This window comes from Phocoena phocoena, chromosome X (genome assembly GCF_963924675.1).
Source record: "Phocoena phocoena chromosome X, mPhoPho1.1, whole genome shotgun sequence".
Taxonomy (NCBI): domain Eukaryota; kingdom Metazoa; phylum Chordata; class Mammalia; order Artiodactyla; family Phocoenidae; genus Phocoena; species Phocoena phocoena.
In genome coordinates this window covers 127942503-127963467 of record NC_089240.1, presented here as the reverse complement: position 1 = coordinate 127963467, position 20965 = coordinate 127942503, and the positions used below count along the sequence as shown (strand labels likewise).

The window sequence follows — 20965 nt, the reverse complement described above, 5'->3', positions numbered from 1 at the left end:
GTGGGGGGCGGGGGGAGACACTGAGGCAGGGACAGAGAAAGAAGGAGGAAAAGGGAACACAGAACCCCAGTGATGGCTGGGGATGCAGTGGTGGGTAGTTAGAAGTCCTGGCGGTCAGCGGAGAGAAGCCGACACCTTCAGCTGCTGGGCTGTGGGCATCCCTGGGGAGGGTGCCAGTGGAAGGTGGGCCGGAGGAGGTGGAAAGCAGCAAGAGTGGTTTGGGGGCAAAAAGGTGCCAGGTGGCCGATGTGGCTGGGTCGAGGGAGCAGGGCCATGGCTGGGATAGGGGCACGTGAAGGCCACTTTTCCATCCTCCTTCCCGTCTGAAATTCCAGATGGTTCTTGCCAATAACGTGCGCCCTGCTTGACTCCCTGTAGAAGTTGCCTCTGCCCCTCCAGGTGGGCATGGAGGGGCCTCAGACATGGGACAGAGTCTGGGCAGACACTGGGGCTCGAGTGAGGACTGGGGGCGAGGGAGAGGGAAGGCGAGGTCCACCGCCCGCCGCCGGCCCTCCCGAGTGGGCACGTTCACGTTCCAGTCCTGGCGCCCGCGTCTCCAGCTCCAGACGCATGTGACTCAGCCCCGCCGGCCTTGCCAAGCCGTCTAGACCCGAGCGTCTCCCCGTGGAGGGGGCCGTCCCGCCCGCCATTTCCTCCGCCGCCGCCCGGGGGCCGCCGAGCCCCCAGCGCATGTGCAGCCGCGCGTCCCCGCCTCGCCCGCGCCGCGTGCACGCGCCCCGGCTTGTTCACCCTTCGCTGCGCTGGGCGCGTGCGCCTGGATCGCCAGAGACCCTGAGCGCGAGGGCGCGAGCGGGGAGTCCCCAAACCCCCAGAGGCCCAGTCCGCCCCACCCCCACCCCCACCCCGCCCCGGTGGCTCACCCCAGGCTCCACCCGGGCCGGGAGCGCCCTGGTGGGGACAGCCCCGCCCACGCAGCCTGGCTGCGTCCGCACCCGCACAAGCGCCTCGGGCCTCCAAGCGGACCCGCAGACCCTCGCAGGCCCTCGGAGTGGGCTGGGATCCGATCCGGGTCCTGGGCATACGAAACGTGCTCTCGCAGGAGCTTGTGGCCTGGGAGCGGGTGGGGTCCTCTGAGCTCCCAAGGGCCCCTGAGCAGCAGGACATGGGAGTGGGGCCCTAAAGCAGGAGGTCCAGGGTTTGACCTGCTGTGAGGGCAGCCTTGCCTAGGTGTCCCATGGGCAGGGAGCCACCTGCCCCTCTCAAGGGCTGGCTCTTCAGCTGCCCCTACCTTGGGCTGCTGTGGTTCCTGCCCCAGCATAGGGATCAGACGCGACAGGAAGAGGAGGCCAAGGTCCCAGGGCAGCTTCTCCATCCTTTTGTGCCGATAGTCTCTCAATGTGGACACAGGCCTAGAATGAGAGCGTTCCAGAACTGAGTCACCAGGCAGCTCCTAGGTTGACATTCTTATCCACCCAGTGCTAGGACCAGAGACCACTAGGCTCCCCCCAAGACTACCCTCGTGGCAGGCCCACGTCTGTCCGGCCCATAGTGGCAGCTCTGGGGCCCTCCAGACTTCTGCCACCCCAGTAGCTTGTGCTTGGCCAGGCCAGTCCCCAGGGCCTCTGGGATGCTGAATGACAGCCACCCGAAGGAAAGTTGGTGTCATTCTTGTTCCTGGAACCCTTTGGGTCTCATTGCTCAGGTCAAAGTTTGGGGTCCCTGCGGCCTTGAGGCTCTTCCCAATCTCATTTGCAAGCGCCCCCCACTTTCCTGTTCTCTACCCCTCCTCCCATCTGCGTGAAGATGGTTTGTTTTTGAGTGGGCTTCCGGCTGGCACAGATGGCGTGGGCTGGCTGCAAGCCCCAGGCACCTGGGTGGATGGGTGACCAACAGCCCAGCCTGGCGGCTCAGTCTTGAGCAGATGAGAGAGGTTCGGGAAGGGGGAGCGGGGGAGAGTGAGGGGAGAGACAGCCCTCTCACTTTGCCTCTCCTGGAGAACCTTGAACTCAGACCATCCTCAGCCTGGCCTCATTACCCTGTATCATTTCTCCCCCAGATCCAGTGCCAGGCCCTGCCACTTACTTCTCCCATAGAGCTTCTCATCCCATAACTAACAGAATTCTTCCCCTGAAAACCTCTCTCCCTCTGTCCCTCTCTCTCTCACACATACGCTCTCCACCTGCCTTTTCTCCAGGAGCCTGCATTTGGTGCTCACCAGAGGATGTGGTGAGGAGTCCTTTAATCTCCTTTTCTTACTGGGGAATCTCAGGGGTGGGGAAAGTGGGGGCTGGAGGGACCCCCCCCCGTCCCTCAAAAGCTCCCCTTTTTGGGAACAAGGCCTTCAATCCCTGTCAGATGCAGCAGAAGCCAATCCGCCTTCTCTTCCTTGCTGGAGAGGTAACACTTGAACTTCAGCTTTCTTCGACTGGCTGTTGGGGGGTCAGATTCCCCCAGCACCCTGGGATCTGCTGCTAAAGGCAGCTGGAACGTCGGGGCTGAGATGCTCTAGGGACCCTTCCTCTTGTCCGATGACCTGCGCACCTCTGGCCAACAGCCCACTGCTCCAGGGCAGGGAAGCCATGGGGTGAAGCCACCTGGTTGGCTATACATTCCGGTGCCCGAGGCACAAGGCGAGGTGCGTCACGTGGCTGGCTGCCTCAGCCACCACTGCTTGCTGCCAGCCCATCCCTGACACAGTGAGGCCAGTACCTGTCAACTGGTCTCATTTTCCAACCTGTTTTCCAAGCACTGACACATGGCCAAGTTTCCCCCATGATCAGGAGGTTGGCTCAGTGCTCGGGTCTGCTCAGGGCCCCACAGCCTCTGCTGACATCTGCCCCCCAGCTGCATCCCCTCCCAGGTGGACCTGTCCTTCAGCCCCATTTTCAGCCCCTGACCGGCCCAGGCCTCCCTCACAGAAGCCAGGGGCTCTGGGCAGGGATGCGCCCTACAGAGCTGTCCACTCCCTGCTCGCCGTAGCAAGCCACCCCACATCCCTCCCTGCCTCCTTGAGCTTGCATACATCCCGAGACAGAGAGCTCCTCCTCTCTTTCCAGGCAGCCAGCTAGTGTTTAGACAGCGCCCTCTGAGAGAAGCACTTCTTTGTATTGAGTTTGAGTCCACATTTCCAGAAGCTTCTACCACTCGGCAGCCCTTTCTCCCCCCTCCTAGAGAGGCCCAGTAGTCTCTGTTCCCATCCCAGCCTCCAGTCCTTCCGGTGGAGGACGCCTGGGAGGCACCACGATTCGGGGCTGGGGAGGCTGCGGCCTGCTGCTGCGCCTTCAGCTGCCATCTCCATGAGCTTAGGGCTGGCCAGCGGGTTCTCCATGCACGGGACGAAGCCCATGACCCTTTAAGACGGTCTTCTCCCATCAAGGCCCTGACAATCCCTCCACGTCCCACCCTGTGCCATAGACAGAGCTGCTGAGTCGGGGAAGGGCTGTTTAGACTACTGGCTCCGTGGAGCTGGGTGGAGAAGGGGAATTTTCTTCCAGAATACACAGGGGCTGGTTTTTTCCCGATCCTCAGGAGCAGAGGATATGGGGAGGGTGGGGAAGGCCACCACACTGCCATGGTTTCTCCCGCCAAATTCCCTAGTCCTAGGAAAGATCCACAGGAAAACCCACAAGAATTTGAACGTCTGAGCTGGGGCTGTGATGGAAATGAAATTTTTTAAAAAGAAAGAAAAACAGAAAAGGGAAAAAAAAAAAGATTTAAAAAAACAACCCAAAGACCCCTCCAGCCTTCAGCTGCCAGAAGGGCCCAAGTCAGCAGCCACGTCGGAGCAGACTTGCTTTGTGAGTCTCTGGGTTCCTGGGCCCCTGGGCTGGGGCATCCCTGCAGCTCAAGTCTCTGGGTCCCTGGGCTGGGGCACCCCTGCAGCTCAAGTTCAGAGGCTCTGTGTCCTCAGAATAGCTTGCAATTCCAAACCATTCAGTAGGGAATCAGGCCCTGCCCCGCAAGGCCGGGCTGGGGTCCCTTCCTGTTAGCCCAGACGCCTGCCCATCCCCTTCTCCCAGAACAGGGCTAAGTCCTCTCCTGTCACTCAGAGGACTGCAGTTGCCTCCTGCCAGGTCCCTAGGTCTCCTCGCCTCTAGACCTGCCCCTGATCCCACCCTCCAGGAGATGGCAGGGTGGGGCACAGAGCAGGGACAGACTCTGGAGAGGATCAAGGAGGGCTGGCAGCAGCTGCCTGCTGCTGCTTCCCCACTCCTTGGGCACCAGCCACCCTCCAGCTCCTTCCTACCTCATCTGATCGGCAGGTCTGGGGGATGGGGGCATTCACTGAGCTGGGGGTTTTGGAGGTGTGTGGGGAGGACAGGCTGACAAATGTCATTTCGGACTCATTGAGTTTGAGGGGCATGAGAGATGCAGAGACATTTGTAAGTGGACAGGGCAGGAAGGAGGCACAGAACCTTCCAGAAGGTCGAAGACAGACTGGAGGAAGGGTAGGTGGAAGGAGCAGGGCCCAGCATAATAATAGTGAACATGCACATAGTGTTTTTTGCATGCCAGGTATTGTTCTAGGTATTTTATAGGAATTATTACCTCATTCCATCCTCATAGCAACCCAAGGAGGTAAGTGGTTTCATTATCCACATTAGGTGAGGGTAAGGAGGCACAGAGAGGTTAGGTAACCCGCCCAAAGTCACACAGCTGGGGCCGGATTCGAACCCATGAAACCTCCCTCTGACTACAGTTGTGAGTGTGGGAAAACGGAGACAGAGCCCCGCGCTGGGAGATGGGGCGCTCAAGTCCCAGTTCTGTCCGGTCACCCAGGCCCCGCTTCGTCCTCCCGCGGAGAAACCGACTAGGGTAGGAGCGCCCTCTCCTGGAAGGCGCTCTCCCGGCCGAGTCCTCCGCCCCGGCCGCGGGCGGGAGGGTGGCGGGAGGGCGGCCTACTGAGCGCCAGCCCCAGCTCCGTCCCCTTCCTTGAGGTCAGCCTCCTGGGCGGAGCCGCGGCCCAGGGGAAAGGCGCAGTGGGGGAGGGGTGGGCCGCGTCTCTGGGCCGCTCCCGGCCCCGGTGAAGGCGGGCGGGCGGGCGGGAGGAGCACCGGCTGGCGCTTGATTGGCAGCTGGGCCGGCCAGTCAGCCCGGGGCGTGGGGGCGGGGCGCGGCTCCGAGCGCGAAACATGGCCTTGCTGGGTGCTGGCGGCGGCTGCGGAGGCTACGAGGAGGAGGGGGACGACAGCATGTTCGAGGCGGCCGTGGAGGTCTTCGCGAAGCTGAAGGTGCTGCGGGGCCGAGAAGCCGCCCCGGGGCGGCTGGGGCCGGGCGGCGGGGCGGGCAGGGCCTGCTGCGGAAGTCGGCGGCGCCGGGCGCGCCGCCCCAGTCGCCGCTGCAGGCTGCGCCCTGTGTCCTGCTGCGGGGGAAGGCTTGTGGGGCGTCCTTCTTGGCTCCTTGGGCGGCCCCAGGCCTTCATTCTGGTACTGCCTGGTACTTCAGGCAGGCGCCTTGCGCCTACCGCACCTGAGCTTCTGTCGCTGCAAGACCCGGCCGGGCGCGCGGAGTGAGTGCAGGGGCGGGCGGCGGGGATCGGGGGCCACAGGCCCGGCACTCGAGGAGCTCGCAGGGTCCGGGGGAGACAGGTGGGCGGGGTCCATGCCTCCCCCTCCGAGTCAGCGGCCAGTGCCCGTGACAGCGGTGGTGAGGAGGCCCGCCCCGCGAGGTCAGGCAGCGGTCCCGGGCCGCTACCCGCGCGCCCCTCCCCTCTCCCACCCCGTCCCGGCTCTCCCCTCATCCCCTCTCCTCTCCCCCCCGCCCCGCGACACCTCCCTCCCGTCCGCGATCGGCCCCGTCGGCCCTTTCCCTCCCCTTTCCCTTTGCTCCCACAGCCTGGAGCCGGGATCGGAATCTCTCCGAAGCCCCTAGTTGCCACCACGTCAAACTACCGCTTGCGCTCCGAGGGGGCGTCCGTAAAGGAGGGGGAGTGGCGGGCGGCCGGAGCCGCGGATGAGGGGGACTGAACTCTGGGCGCGATCGACAGCGCTGCCAGTGTGCCGGGCGCTCCCGGCAGGGGTGGTGGGGTGTGTGTGACCCGCCTGGTGGGTGCTGGGCGGCCGGGAACGTGCGTGAACGGAGGTGCGCTGAGAGCCTGACTGCAGATGTGCGTTTCAGCCCTTCGCTGATGTTGGCTTTCTAAAGCTTCCTGGCTTTCCCTTTCCTTGCTTAGGACCTCAGCTGCCCCTTCCTCCAGGGTCTTTATATCACAGAACCAAAGACCATTCAGGAACTGCTGTGTAGCCCCTCGAAGTACCGCTTGGAAATCCTGGAGTGGATGTATGCACGGTAACAGCCTGGTTTCTTCCTCCCCCACCCCTGGGGTACACGGGCACCACTCAACCCGCTGGGGGGAAGATGGGGTTTGTTCTTTATCTGAGGAGCTGTCCTCCATCCCCCGTCACTGTGAGAGCAGCTGCTTAGATAAGAAGTGAAGCCGTGCTCAGATCTGGGAAGAAAGTGCCCCGCGAAGTGCTTCAGCTCCTCTGTTTGCCGCCTCACAGAAGCTGAGCTTGGCTTCTGAGCGTTTTTTTCTTGCTGTAACTACTAGTTTCAGAGCTGGCAGGGACCTGGGAAATGATGTACTTCAGTCCTTTCATTTTCAGACTGGGAAGCTGAGGGTCAGGCTGGAGTGGGGAACTGTCTCAGGTCTTGCCACCGAGGAGTGGCAGGCAGGGCCAAGACCCCATTTCCAAGTCCTTTGGGTCAAGGTGCAGCTGGGTGTGTGTGCCTGGCACCGTGCAAGGGAAGCAAAGCCTGCCCAGGCCTCTGCATGTCACACATACTCCTATACAGCCTTCAAAGACCCAGCTCACACGTCCTGTCTCCTTTTAAGAAGTCTCCAGTTCCCAGGGCAAAACGTATTCCTCCTTCCTCGGGACACCCACAGCCTTTTGAGCGCACCCCTGCCAGAGCCCTCAGCCTGTTGGCTGGGTCTTGGCCTGCTGCCCTGTCTGGCTCTCCAGAGCACTGGGAGCTGCTGGAGGGCAGGCACCAGGTGGGACCCCCACCCCCACCCCCACCATCAGCCTCAGGTCGCAGTGCAGCGTTGAACATATGTAAGACATGCTCCAGGCTGTGGGGTGACGAGTAGGTGCACAGACACATGCTCACCGGGGTTCCATTCCAGGTGCCTCAGACACGGATGGGTGTCCTCAAGGAGCTGGGACTTTAGTGGCCACAGAGGCTCAGGCACTGATCCCAGTGTTGGGCGCACCTCTGCAGTCTTGAGTGCTGTGGACCTTGGCAGGGAGGAGGTGGCATTTGATCTGGGAGGGAACGAGACATGGTGGGCACTCGTTTCCACAAGAGCAGGGAGTCAAGGTGTGGGAGGGAGAGCCGGGCAGCAGTGGCCTGAATGGCAGCCCAGGGCAGCTCATGTGGAGCCTTCCAAGCCACGTGAAGGCCTTTGAACTTTACGCTCTGGGCAGGACAGGCACGGGACCAGGGGAGTGACATACTGAAATTGGCATTTTTGGCAGGGTGACTTGGGAGTCCTGTGGTGGATGGATTTGGAGGGGAGAGGCTGGAGGCAGGGAGACCAGTAACGGAGGCTGCTGCAAAGGAGGCTGGGAAAAGATGGCAGGAGCCTGGCTTGGAATGGCAATGGCTCTCATGACAGGCACTGTTGGCCCTGGAGGTACCAGCGCCTGGTCCAGGGACCTGGGAGGAGAGATAGTAGTGGGGATGGCCTGGGCTAGTTCGGGGGTCTTGAACACGATCCCAGGAGGAGGGAGGCCAGAGTCAGGTCTTAGAGAGGCTGTGGGAGGCAGCCCAGAGTTGCCTGGCCCAGGTGGAAGCTGGGGACTGGGTCCCTCTGCTGGCCGTAGGGGGCATGGGTGAGAGCCTCTGGCTGCAGTCCTCAGGTGCTTTTTTAAATACAAGAAACAGAATCCTTTTAAGAAGCAACCAGGGAATGTCCGGTTGCTTTTTATGATTCCCAAGCCGGCAGAAGTGCCGTAGGCCTTTCGGTGGCCAGAGGATTGCACAGTCCGGTTTCTCCCAGTTTCCTGCTGGCTTCTTTGCACGTGGCTTCACCACTTCAGCCTCCTTTAGGGCCACCTATTCACCCCTGTCTGGGCGGAACCTGGAAACTGCACGCGGCATTGGCTGGGGGGCTGGGCGTGGTGGCTCTTGGGGTCCTCTATGCCAAGCTGGCCCTCAGCACGGGCGGGGCAGAGCCGTGGGGCCCCTAGATTGCTGAGGTTAAGGCTCCCGAAGAGCTGTACTTGCGTTCAAGGCCTTGAGCACCGTTAGTTTCTGCCCTGCTCCCTGCTGCTTCAGGAAAATCAACTCTAATGAAAGCCCTTTCTGAGTGAGGTCACTCAGGCTTTCGGGGATTTATTCTTTAGCGTGTTGAAGTGGTTTGCTGAGGTCCAGCCTGATGGATCACTGAGCGCTCTCTGCTCTCTGGTGCTCTGTGAGTGGGAAGGTTGCCTAGCAACCAGGCCCAGGGCCAGCCTCCTAGCTTTTCACACAGCGGGGGCTCCTCCTCCCGCGCTTACTCGCCCAGCCCTCTTTGGCAGAACGGGTGGCTGCCCCGCCCCCTCTTCCCTGCAGTCCTGCAAGGGAGGGGGGCGGGGCGGCTGGTGCCTCAGGTCGGGTCAGGGTGGCTCCACTCGCTTCCAGGGCCCCAGCGTAGTTGGGGCAGGCGTGACCTGGGATGCAGGCCTTTGGAGGCATGGGAAGGAACAGGGAAGACAGGGAACGAACAGTGAGCCTTTTCCACCGAACACCAACCCTGCCCTCTCCCACCATGACGAGTGAGTCAGCAGGTCCCTGGGGCTGAGGCTTGGTCCCCCGTACTGCCATAGCAGGGCGGGGTCCTGTCCCCAGTCATCCTGGGGCTCCCTGGCAAGCAGCTGGAGCGAAGTTCCCATGGCCTCGGTGTTGTGCCAGGCGTGGAGCTTGGGGCTGGGGACGCGGCTCTCAGACTGCACCCCTCTCGTGGAAGAGACCCAGTGGGAGGCCTGTGCTGTGTGTCACTTGTGACGCCTGCCAGTGTATTGCACCCCTTACTGCCTTTGGATGTGCTCTGTGTCTGGAAATGGTCTTGCTCGTCAGCTTGGCATCTCAAGGCAAGATGCTTACAGGTGGCCACCGTCCCGTTTATCTGTGTGGTATCATCAAGGCTGGGGCTCCACCAAGCCAAGGGGGACAGCTGGGATTGCTGTTTCCCCACCTGGGAGGCTGGGACTGTGACCCCAGAGCCCACGCTAGGAGCCCTCGAATGGCTCAAAGCTGTGACCTGGGGTAGCATCATCTCCTGTTAACTTATGTTAGTTTAGAAACATCCCCTCTGTTGAGAGAGCTAAGCATGGGCATTTACTAATGGCAGATTATTCTGTGACATGGGGCTGTGGTCATCCATTCGTTAATGCCCACTGGCCACCATTTCAGTGCTGGCTGCCACGTTAGGGCCTAGAAACACATAACAGAAAGTCAGCTCCTGGCCTCGGTGAGCCTGAAGTCTGGGTGGTCAGAGCGCAGTGGAAAGACAGCTCCCAGGCCCCACAGTGACGGAAGGATGCCAAGCTGGCTGCAGGCATGTCCAGCCCGCCCCTGGCTTCCCTGGGGCGGTGATGTCAGCCGTGGGCTTCATGGGATGAGTTGGAGCCAACTCGGTGTGCTTGGCTTGGGCGGGAAGAAAGCGCTGCAGGCGGAGAAGGGCAGACACACACGTAGAGGTGCGAGAGGGGGCCCAAGCCAGGCCTGCAAGGACGCCAGAGCAGGGAAGGCCGTTTCGGACATCCTCCAAATAGACCTGCGCCATGATTTCAAGAAAAGCCAGCCCCCGGTTTCCTCCTGATAAAGAGCTCAGTGCTCTGAGGAACTCAGTGTTTTCTCTTGGGCAGTCATTTCATGTCTTTTATTGTGAGATTTTTTTTTTTTTTTTTTTTGCGGTACGTGGGCCTCTCACTGCTGTGGCCTCTCCCGTTGCGGAGCACAGGCTCCGGACGCGCAGGCTCAGCGGCCACGGCTCACGGGCCCAGCCGCTCCGCGGCACGTGGGATCCTCCCGGACCGGGGCACGAACCCGCGTCCCCTTCATCGGCAGGCGGACTCTCAACCACTGCGCCACCAGGGAAGCCTTATTGTGAGAATTTTAATTTCGGTATTCACATTCACATTTCTGAGGTAAGCGTTCAGAAATATTTTGGTTTTCTGTTTCTCTGATAATTTACGGAGTTGAGATCACATAAGATTATCCATTTTAAAGTGAGTGTTCCAGTGGTATTTAGCACCTAGGCACAAAGATTCGCTTTTGAGAGCATGTGTAAGGAGGGGTATGAGGGGCCCCTGCAGCCCACTCAGGCCTGACTGGCTTTGCTCTTTCCCTGCAGAGTCTGTCCCTCCTGGCAAGACAGGTTCAGCTCACCTAAGCGGGCCTCAGCCGAGGTGAAGATCCAAGGTGGGTCTCCGCTGTGGGAGTCTCGTGTTGAATGGCGGATTCGGGGCCATTCCCACCTGGTGCACGGCCTCCTTAGCAGGTCGCGAATTTCCCATTGGACTGGTGGTTTCTCCTGCATGGTGCGCACTCCGTGGATATTACCAGAGCCTGCTAGGACCCACCCTCCCTTGCACACGTGAAGGAGACCCTGCCAGCCCATCCACGGAGGTGCTGGGGGCAGAGACAGCCATTCTTGCCGACGCCACCAGCGGTCCGTCCACGTTGCACTGGTGTGTGTGTCTGCACGCGACACGAGGCATTCCTGGGAGCACGCTGGGCAGCTCTCTGTGGGTCTGTGGGGCCTTATCTTGGAACCGCTTCTTTTTGATCGTTTTTTGGCAGAAACTGTCCTTAACCCAGCAATGAACATTAGGTAAAGGGGAGTGCATTGCAGTCCTCAAGATGGTGGCTGGCTCTTCGCCCACACAACAGTGTTTCCAAAGGTCCATCCTTCCAGGGGCCTGTGTTCCCTCCCCCCACCAGCTCCAGGGTGGGTTAGCTGGACCCCAGATTCCTGACCCGTGCCGCTGCTGGCACTGCCAAGTTAGTTATCTGGGGACAGTTGTCCCCGAGGCTGCAGTGGGCCAGAAGAACAGGGGTTGTGTCTTGGAGCCTGCCCTTCTCCCCAGCACTGTCATGTCCAGCACTTTCCTCCTGATGGGACCGTGTCGAGGCCAGGCGAGCCTGGTCATCAGGCCACACCTGAATCCTCTAACACACATGCACGCACAGGTGCCAACCCTGGCCCTTTCCGTTCCCAGCCTCAGTTTCCTCTTCTGTAAAGTGTGGGTTCTCAGCCTTGCCCACCCCATGGGAGTGCGCTGAGTGGCAGAGCAGGTGGTAGACACGAGTGCTTGTGAAAGAGTATAATTGGGAGAAACCGGGACAGGTAGGGGGATTAGAAGCCACAAATTCACGTGACGGGTGTTTATGGAGCACCCACTGTGCACCCGGCACTGTTTTAGGTGCTGGCGGTGCAGCAGTGAATCGTGCCGCTCTCACGGAGCTCACTTGCTAGCTGGGAGGGACAGCTCGTGCACAGAAGGCGGCCAAATTCTCAGTGCATCAGATGGCGAGAAGCGCCGTAAACACGGAGCTCACTTGCTAGCTGGGAGGGACAGCTCATGCACAGAAGGCGGCCAAATTCTCAGTGCATCAGATGGCGAGAAGCGCCGTAAACAAGCCAGGTGAAGGCAAGGTGGTGCTCGGGTGGGTTGGGAGGAGGGTGGAGCTGTTGACACAAGGTGGCTGGGGAAGGCCTTTGTTTAAAAAAACAGAGCCACGCAGGAAGGGAGGAAGGGAGCCAGGCAGGTATCAGGAAGGTTAGTGTTCAGGGCAGGAGAACAGCAAGTGCAAGGGGCCTGAGGTAGGCTTGTGTGTGGCTGGCAGCTTGGAGGAACAGCCAGGAGGCCGGGGTGGCTGATGTAGAGTGTAGAGTGAGGACAAGGGGTGGGATGAGGTCAGAGGGGCCACGGGGCCAGATCAGGCCAGGCCTTGTGGGCCGCAGAAGGATGTTGGCCTTTATTCTGAGGAGGGCTGCAGCCTGCCTTTGGGTCTAACAGGGCACGAGTCTGGCCACGATGAGGCTCGGATGTGGGCTAAGTGAGAGGGGGCCAGGGCGTACGCAACGATTTGGGGTGAAGGGATGTGGGCTGAGCACATGTGCTGGGGGTATAACTGGCATTTGTACCGTGTCTCCAGGATGACTGATGCTTTCACATGGATGCTCTGCTTGCTTCTAGCACCAAACCTTCCAAAGCAGATGTGTGTCCTGCCACTGAGGCATATGAGGGTGGGAGCTGTGAGGGTAAGGGCATTGCTGCAGGGCTGGGGGGAGGGGGTATGGAGCTAGCATTGACCCCAGGCTTTCTGGCTCCAAGTTCTGGCCTTTCTTCGTATATCAGATGGTTATTCAGAAAATGCCCAGGGCTCCCTGGAAGACGTGGCCGAGCATTCCTTGCACCGTGCAGGGACTCAGTTTCCCAATCTGTGAGACGAAAGGGTTGCCGTCTCCTAGGGTTGCCAGCAAAATGAAGGGACGTGCTGGCATGAAAGGTGTGCAGGAGATTGACAAATGTGAGATGGTTCCTTTTGCTTTGGCTTGGCGAGGTCTCTGAAACGGTGACACACAGCATGTTTGGAAGGTTCCCTGGCCTCTGTGGGCTCCTCAGGCAGCTGGCTGGCTTCTGCTAGAAGCAAGAGTTCCCTATATGGAAGAGCATTGAGTGCGACCTCTTATTTCAGGTGAGGAAACTGGCCCCCCAGGAAAGGGCAGTGACTGGGTATAGGTCACACAGCAAGAGGCAGTCCTGGCACCTGGCGTGTCCTCCACCTGCATCCTTGTATACCTGGGTCTTGCAGGCCCAACCCGGCCTCATGGGCGCTGGGCCTGCTGGCGCTACAGCAGGAGCACCCTTACCAGGGAAGCACTCGGCACCCTGCATGGGTGTGTGGTGTCCTTGCCTGTTTGGGTGGGTGTCTGTGGTAACTGGGTCCTTGTGTTCCAACAGAGATGGTGAAACTGGGCCATGAGCTGATGCTGTGTGGGCTGGATGACCACGAGCTCCTGAAGGTAACAGAAGGCCCTCTGTCCCCATGGGCCGGGGGCCTCGGTGACGCTGGGGTGGGCATGGGAGGGCTTTCTTCCCTCAGGCCCAGGAGCTAGCACCCACAGTCCCCGCTCCTTAGCCCCCTGGGGCAGGAACCCATAGGATTCCTTTGGGTAGACCCCAGCCATCCCTAGGGCCGAGAGGGGAGGGTGGCTGAGGAGGCCGAGAAGGATCTATGGCTTGTGATGACCGAAGGGGCAGAGAGCACATCCTGTCCTTGGTGGATGACTTCATACACACCGACACCGTGGTAAGTACTTTACATGCCAGTAAGTGTCACACCCACACTGGCGGGAGGTACTTGTCTTAGCCCCATCTCATGGGGAAGGTGACAGACAAGTCTCTCAAGGTTACCCAGTGACAGAGCCTGGCCTCAAACCCAGGCTTCTGGCTCCTGAGCCCTTGCACTTTCCCCCATGTGCTGCCCACCCGTGGGCTTCCATGCAGAGACAGGCCTAATCCACCCCCATATCAGTCAAAGAGACCCTGCCACCTACCCTTAAAATTTAAAAAGAACATTTGAAAGAATTATTTTCGCATTTTGGCCATTATAAGCAACGCTGTGACTGTTCTTTATATGTTTTTGACAGAAGACGTGTTTTCAGTTCTCTTGGGTATATAGCTAGGAGTGGAATTGTTTAACTTTTTGAGGAGCCGCCATTTTACAATTGTTTACATCCTCACCAGCAATGTGCGAGGGTTCCAGTTTCTCCGCATCCTCACCAGCACTTGTTCTTGTCCATCTTTTTGACACCAGCCATCCTGGTGGGTGTGAAGGGTTAGCGTTTCCCTGAAGACTAATGATGTTGAACATCTTCTCATGTGCTTTTTAGCCATTTATATATCTTTTGGAGAAAAGTCTCTATTCGCTTCCGTTGCCCACTTTTTAATTGGGTTATTTGTCTTTTTATTATTGAGTTGTAAGAATTCTTTATATATCCTGGATATGAGTCGCATCAAATATTTGACTTACAAATATTTTCTCCCATTCTGTGGATTGTCTTTTCACTTTCTCGATGTGTCCTTTGGAGCACAAAGGTTTTTAGCATTTGCTGAAATCCAGTTTATCTAGTTTTCTTTGTCGCTTGTGCTTTTGGTTTCATATATAAGACTCTATTGCCAAATCCAGCCATTAAGATTGACACCTGTGTTTTCTTCTAAGAGTTTTATAGTTTTAGCTCTTATATTTAGGTCTCTGACCCATTTTGAGTTAGTTTTATGTGTGGTGTAAGGTACGCATCCAACTTCATTCTTCTGCATGTGGCTATCCAGTTTTCCCAGCACCATTGAAAAGACCTTGGCATCCTTGTGGAAAATCAGTTAACGTAAAAGTGAGGGTTTATTTCTGGAGTCTCTATTCTATTCCATTGGTTTATATGTCTGTCCTTACGCCAGTACCACACTGCCTTGATTACTGTAGCTTTGTAGGAAATTGTGACATGTGATAACTTTGGCAAGTATTACCATCCACCATATTAACTCTTCCTATCCTTGAGCATGGGCTGTGTTTCCGCGTGTTTAGGTTTTCTTTAGTTTTTCTTAGAGATGTTTTGCAGCTTTCAGTGTACAGGCTGTGAGGGGCACTTACCCTTTCCTGGGCTTGGGGGGGGTCTCCTGGAGCCGGGTCTGTTGAGGAGGGGACGGCACGCAACCCTGGCCACTGGTCAAGGCTTTGTGAGATCCTGAGTGGCACTTGGTCTCATATTTCGGCCCAGGATTTCCTCTGTCTAGACAGTGTTCCACCTCCCACCTCCTATTCCCAGGCTGCCCCTCAGGTGTATCATTCAGGCTCAGTGCTGTTTGGCCAGGCTGGGAGAATGAGTCAACAAGAGGTAGTGATGAGCAGCCAGTGGCAGGCCGAGGGCAAGGAGGTGGAGATGCCAGAAGCTTCCGGAGGCACTGGTCCTGTCAACGTGGCTACACAGCCGAGAGCCAGGCAGCCGCAGCCGTGAGACTCGTGAACGGGGAACTGAGCTGCAAACATGATAGTAGAATGTGGCCCTGTCCCCAGATCTGCTCCCCACACAGGGCTGCCCGGCCTGAGATGCCACCAGGAGCCTCTCAGCCCTCTCCCTCTCAGCCCACTTTATTTATTTATTTACTTTACACATCTTTATTGGAGTACAATTACTTTACGATGGTGTGTCCGTTTCTGCTGTATAACAAAGTGAATCAGGTATACGTATACAGATATCCCCACGTCTCCTCCCTCTTGCGTCTCCCTCCCACCCTCCCCCTCCCACCCCTCTAGGTGGTCACAGAGCACCGAGCTCTCAGCCCGCTTTAAATGCAGGTGCTTCTTGGAGGGCTTTATACTGAGTCACCGGTGATGCTGGCTGAGCGCATCATTCTGGTGCGTTCCCCAGAATAGCGGTGTGTCAGGGCAGGCCAGCGAGGAGCTCGAGCGGAGAGCCAGGCCCAACTTACTTCCCAGCATCCTTGCTTATGCAGGGCTCTAGGGAGCAGGCTGGGCCCCTCAGGTTGTATTTACACCGTGGGGATCAGCCGTGAGCCTCCTCCCCTTTCTGGAAGGAGGAAGGAGTTGAGCTCCTGGCCGGACAGCTCCCTGCCGGGAGTCCCAGCCGCCTTTGGGGTAGGGGGCTGAGTCAGCTGCCACTTGAGAAGCCTGGCTGTAAGGCCTGGCTGCTTGCCGCCCCTTGGGGACGAGCTCCTGTTCCCCGCAAGGAGTGGGTTCGGCACAGGCCACAGCCATGGCCTGTCTTGCTGTGCCAGGGGCCCCAGGCCAGTCCACGACGCTGCTGGGTAGGGGCCAGCTGCGGGCTGGGGGCACGTGGCATGCCTGGCCAGTGAGTGCATGTGGCCTTTCCTGCCCAGGGCCGGGCCTGTGCCCAGAAGCAGCTGCGCTTCATGGACCAGCTGCTGGACGTGGTCCGGAGCCTGACTGTTGGAGGCTCCAGCTGCCGCAGGTAAAGGCTCGGGACGGGCCCTCCCTGGAACGGCCGGTGGGCGCCCTGGGTCCTCCGTCTGGAGCTGGAGGGGCTAGGGGCCCAGCCCCGGGCACAGCTCCGGCTGGGGCTCCGCTCCCCGCTCCCGTAGAGGCGGCTGCTCCCTGGCCCAGGAGCTGTGGGCCGCAAGCCTAGGCAGGAAGCCCCACCCCCACCCCGGGGTGCCACCCGAGGTGCCAGGCTGTCGGCATGAAGGTGTGGTGCGGGCCTCGGAGAACGTGGGCTGACCCCGGCGGAGGTTGGGCACCCGCAGTGTCTCCGCACGTGCGTGGGCTCTCGGAGACTGGAGGAGATGCCTTCTCCTGGCTTCTCTGCCTGGTCTCATCTGGCCTCTTGGGTCTCTGGCCGATGATGGCGTGGCCCTGGGGCTGCCTTTGCAGTGTGAAAGAGCACTTCGAGGACACCAGGGAGAAGAATGAGGCGCTGCTGGGGGAGTTCTTCTTGAGCCCCCACCTGCAGACGCTCCTGAGCCCCGAGTGTGATGTGTGGCCCCTGGGTGTGCAGCCACTTCTCGACAAGCAGAGCAACGCCTGGCAGAGGTACACGCCCTGCTCGGTCTGTTACCTGGGACAGAGCCTTCTGTGCGTGGCCCACAGGTGCCCCAGTGCCCGTGATGGCACAGGGCAGAAGTGTCCCCCCTTCTCTCCCTGCAGGGCCAGCCCCTCCATCGAGTCAGAGGACGACAAGGTGGCAGAGCTGGCCCGGCAGCTGCAGGAGAGTGCCTCGAAGCTGCAGTCGCTCAGGGTGGAGGTGAGGCGCCGGCCGTAGGGGCGCAGGGGCCCCACTACGTGTCCCAAGGCGAGGCACGTCGCCCACCCCAGCCTCAGACACCCCGTCTTTACGATGAGTGTGTCGGGAGGCCTAAGCGAGGTGGTGGGTGCCCACCAGTTTCTAGAATGTGATGGGTACTCAGGCTCCGTGAAGGCAGGAGTGGGGAGGCTCTTTGAGGAGTGGACAGGACCGTCCTCGGGTGGGCTTTCGGCGTGTGGCCCTCCCCGCAGCCCTGGACCCAGCCTCGTTACTGAGGTCGCGAGGAGGATGTTGAGGCCCATGCAGGCCTCTGGTCTTCTGTCTGTCTCCCAGTTTGGGGAAGCATGGAGTGGGCGGCAGACCCCGCCTCACAAAGTGGGTTAGGGACCTGGTGCCCCGTGACAGGCAGGGCAGCCTCAAGGGACCCTCCGCCTCTGGCTTTGCAGTGCTTTGCGCAGCACAAGCAAGGAGCCGCTGTGGGTGGGGCCGACGCCAGCACCCTAGACCAGAAGTTGCGCCTGGTCATCTCTGACTTCCGGCAGCTCATCGTGGCTTTCCTGCAAGTCTACGACGATGAGCTGGGAGACTGCTGCCAGCGCCCAGGCCCCAACCTCCGCCCGTGCGGCCCCATCATCCAGGCCGTGTACCAGACCCTGACCTCATGCAGCCAAGTAAGCATCACCCTCACCCCTCCCTCTCCCTCCCAGGCGCCACCCTAGCCCCCAGTGAGGGACCTGAGGGCTTGGACAGGCTTGGACTCCCTGCGAGTGGGTGGCGGGTTGGGGCAGGCACTTCTCACGGTGCCATGGAGGGGAGTGCCAACTGAGCCAAGACCCCGGGTTGCACGGCCTGCACTGGGTCCTAGCTAAATGTGGGAGACCCTCGTCCCGCCTCCAGTTTCTGTCCCTGTATTGGCCTCACTCTGTCTTCACGAAACACCCAAATGTATCACAGCCTGTTCGTTCTTGTGTGGCCAAGAACTATGCCAGACAGATAGACAGATGTTTGCCTGTCTGTGCCCTTGACCCGGTTCAGACAGATGAGGAAAAGTGGCCTCGCGCTGCTGCGTGGAACTCTGACACGTGCTCAGGGCTTCCATGATGCTGGCCTTGGTTTTTTTTTTAACAAAAAAGCTCCTAGACTTCCAAACCTCTGACCAGCTTGTCCTTTGCAGTTCTACCAACAGGCTGAGTTAGGGCACAGTCCTCTCCCGTCAGAAATGCCCTTTTACTTTGGGACAGTGTTTTTCCCACCGTGACCCTGGCTTTGCATGGCCTCAGTGTGGGATGGGGTCCGTGATAGTGTGGCGTCCCTGCTGGGCCGGGGGGGAGGGAGTTAGCCTGGGGAGCTCTGATGGGTGACTCTCCAGCTGGGAGACCTGCCCCCACCCTGGGCTGGTGGGTGGACGCACATGTTTGGCGTCAACCTGGGTGGGAAGCAGGAGATACCTTCTGTGGGTCAGACCACCAGCATTCAAACCCACAAGTCCCCTCCCTCCCTCCCTCCCTCCCTCCCAGCTGTTGAAAGCGGTCGTGGAGGTCACTGACACCTCGGTGAAAGCCGTGCGGATGGCGAAGCAGCAGCAGGGCAAGCAGATCTGTTGGGGCAGCAACAATTCTGTGATGAATCTAGGTACGTGGTCACCACTTTTCTGTGGCTGTGGCCACCCGTCTGGTGGGCAGGGACAGGGCCTTCACGGTGCACCTCGGCTTAGTGCCTGCCTCCTTCTGTGCTTGACCCTCATTTGGGGACTGGCCCCTCACTTTTCTTCTTCTTTTTCCAATGCTTAAGGTTTTCCTTCCCTTGAAAACTCTTCTGACGGATTATAGAATAAAAACATTAATTGTAGGAAATTGGGATAACGTAAAGACGTGCAGAGGTAAACTAAAAACATTACGTAATGTGGTGGCCCAGAGATGGTCGGTGTTAATATTTCGGTCTGTTTCCCTCTACTCCGTTTCCTCTCATCATCTTTTGTTTCTTTGTGTAAGGTGAGTAGAATTACAACATGTGTACACTATTATATTCTTTCCCTTGGATCTCATTTTAAGCGTTTTCCCATGTTCTTGAAGTCACATTTTTAATCATGAGACACTTCCTTTCAGGCATTTGCTATAATTTACTTAACATTTTCTACTACTGACCCTGTAGGTCATTTTTAGTTTTATACCGTTCCACACGATGCTGTCGCAGGATTTACAATACTGACATGAGCAAATGTGTATCGTGTAATGCTAAAAGGAAAATGCAGGTTAAAAATGAAATATACAGGGGCTTCCCTGGTGGCGCAGTGGTTGAGAGTCCGCCTGCCGATGCAGGGGACGCGGGTTCGTGCCCCGGTCCGGGAGGATCCCATGTGCCGCGGAGCGGCTGGGCCCGTGAGCCGTGGCCGCTGAGCCTGCGCGTCCGGAGCCTGTGCTCCGCAACGGGAGAGGCCACAGCGGCGAGAGGCCCGCATACCGCAAAAAAAAACCACACGCACAAAAAAGAAATATACAGTATGATTTCACTTATCTAAAGGGAAAAAAATGTAGAAGAATCCCTTCTAGGAGTTCAGCTAGAACATGGACGCTGGTTTGCTCTGTGTTGGAATCAGAGGTGTTTTAGTTCGTTTAGTCTTTCTTTATCCTGCCCTGCAGCCTGCACATATCCCCCAGTGAACATGTATTACACAGGGAATTTCTCCTCTGATCGTCAATATTTAAAAAAGGTCGCAGTGAACACGTTTCGACATTTGCGCTTCCATCCCGAGGCGGGGCTCCCGCTGTCTTGTCGGTGAGGCCAGCGGTCTCCATCTTACTGATCCTCGTCAGCGCTGGCTTTGAACCTTCCAACCTTTCTGCTGTTGGATAGAGGCAAAGTTGTATCTGAATTTAATCTTAAACTTCTTTTTCTGAGTAAGTCTATTTTTCATAGGGAAGAAAACACTCAGAAAAGGTTTCTGTTGTTGTTGCTCTTTTGTGATAAGAAAAATGGCCTTTTCTCTCTCTGAGTCTTAGAGAGAGAGAAGTGAAAAGTTGGATATTTCCCCTTCAATCCAGTTCCAATGACTTTAAAGCCGGTACTTGTGTAACCACAACCCCGGCTAAGAACTGGAACGTGCCTCACCTGCCCGCGGCCAAGCGCTGTCCCCGCCCGCTGAGAATTCTCTCCCTGCGCGCCCACCGCCCACGTGGGGGTGTGTGATCTGCTGACACTCCTCGGTTCGTAGCTGAGCCCCTTGCACAGTCCCCTCTCTCTTCCGTTCTCCGACCTCTCTTGCCCTTTGGCTTTTGGCGGTCTGATAATAGTGTGTCTTGGTGCGGGTCGCTTTGCTTTCCTCTCATTTGGAGGTTGCTGAGCTCCCTGGGTATACGTAGCTTCGTGTTTCTCATCCACGCTCGGCCAGGTGGCTGACGACTCTCCTGGCCTCCGCACTTCTTGTTGCTCCCACCCTCTTAGAGGCCGAGCAGAGGCACCGGCTCAGGGCCGTCTCAGGTCTCTCCCGGGTGCCCGCACAACCCCGGGCGTGCGCGTGGCCTTCTAGATTCCCAGGACTGTCGGAGCTCTGCAGAGCCCTCGTGGGCATCTCCTTTCCCATCCTCTCCTTCTGCGCCTTCTGGTTGGTCTGCTGTTTGCCCCGACTCTCATCCACCGCCTGAGGCAACGGCGACTCCAGCATTTGCCTGTCAATCCCCCCCACCCAGTGCACCCCCAAGGACTGGCTTCAGGCCGCATAGCCCCGAGCCCTCCCTTGGGGGGCTGTCTGCGTGAATTCGCGGGCCTTCTCGCCGCTCTTGGCCTCGTGCACGCACTCACCACACGTATACCTGGGCACCCAGGAGTGTCTCTTTCTGACTGGACTGCAGCAGAAGCCCCCATGTAAACATCCACCCTAACATTTATCCTCATCACCGCTGTTGCTGTGAGTCTCGCCCCTGTGTGTGTAGTTTGTAGCACTGTGCTTGCAGCCCATGCTCTCGTTAGTACATTAGTGACCACGAGTGCTCTCCACGGCGTGCCACCTGCCCTGTGCTCACAGGACAGCGGCAGCCTTCGCCTTTCCCGCCTAAGCTGCGTGAACCCCTCCGCTTCCCCCCTGTGTTGTGCCTGCAGAGAAGTGTCTGCTTGCCATGGAATCCAGAGAGTCTAGAGTGCAAGCACTGCACCAAAGGGGGGAGCGCCCTTTCCCGTTCAGCCCTCCAGCCCAGCCGTGGTCAGTGTCGCTTCCTCGTGTTGTCTGAGACTCGT

General features: G+C 58.6%; 1 protein-coding gene across 1 annotated transcript; it reads left to right on the top strand.

Moving 5' to 3' along the window:
* Positions 1-5093: 5093 nt before the first annotated feature.
* On the top strand, positions 5094-19588 carry HAUS7 (HAUS augmin like complex subunit 7). The gene is made up of 11 exons (XM_065900308.1): positions 5094-5192; positions 6134-6249; positions 10304-10371; positions 10448-10450; positions 12921-12982; positions 15855-15946; positions 16366-16524; positions 16639-16735; positions 17182-17406; positions 18253-18367; positions 19488-19588. The coding sequence occupies exons 1-11, from the start codon at positions 5094-5096 to the stop codon at positions 19586-19588; spliced, it is 1137 nt and encodes a 378-aa protein (XP_065756380.1).
* The last annotated feature ends 1377 nt before the right edge of the window (positions 19589-20965 follow it).

What these genes read in the sequence shown, in the direction of transcription:
- HAUS7 (XM_065900308.1), top strand. Translation starts at nt 5,094, where the DNA reads ATGGCCTTGCTGGGTGCTGGCGGCGGCTGCGGAGGCTACGAGGAGGAG. An exon ending in CTGGAGTGGATGTATGCACG is followed by an intron (nt 6,250 to 10,303) that starts GTAACAGCCTGG and finishes CTTTCCCTGCAG; the next exon opens with AGTCTGTCCCTCCTGGCAAG. An exon ending in ATGACCACGAGCTCCTGAAG is followed by an intron (nt 12,983 to 15,854) that starts GTAACAGAAGGC and finishes TTTCCTGCCCAG; the next exon opens with GGCCGGGCCTGTGCCCAGAA.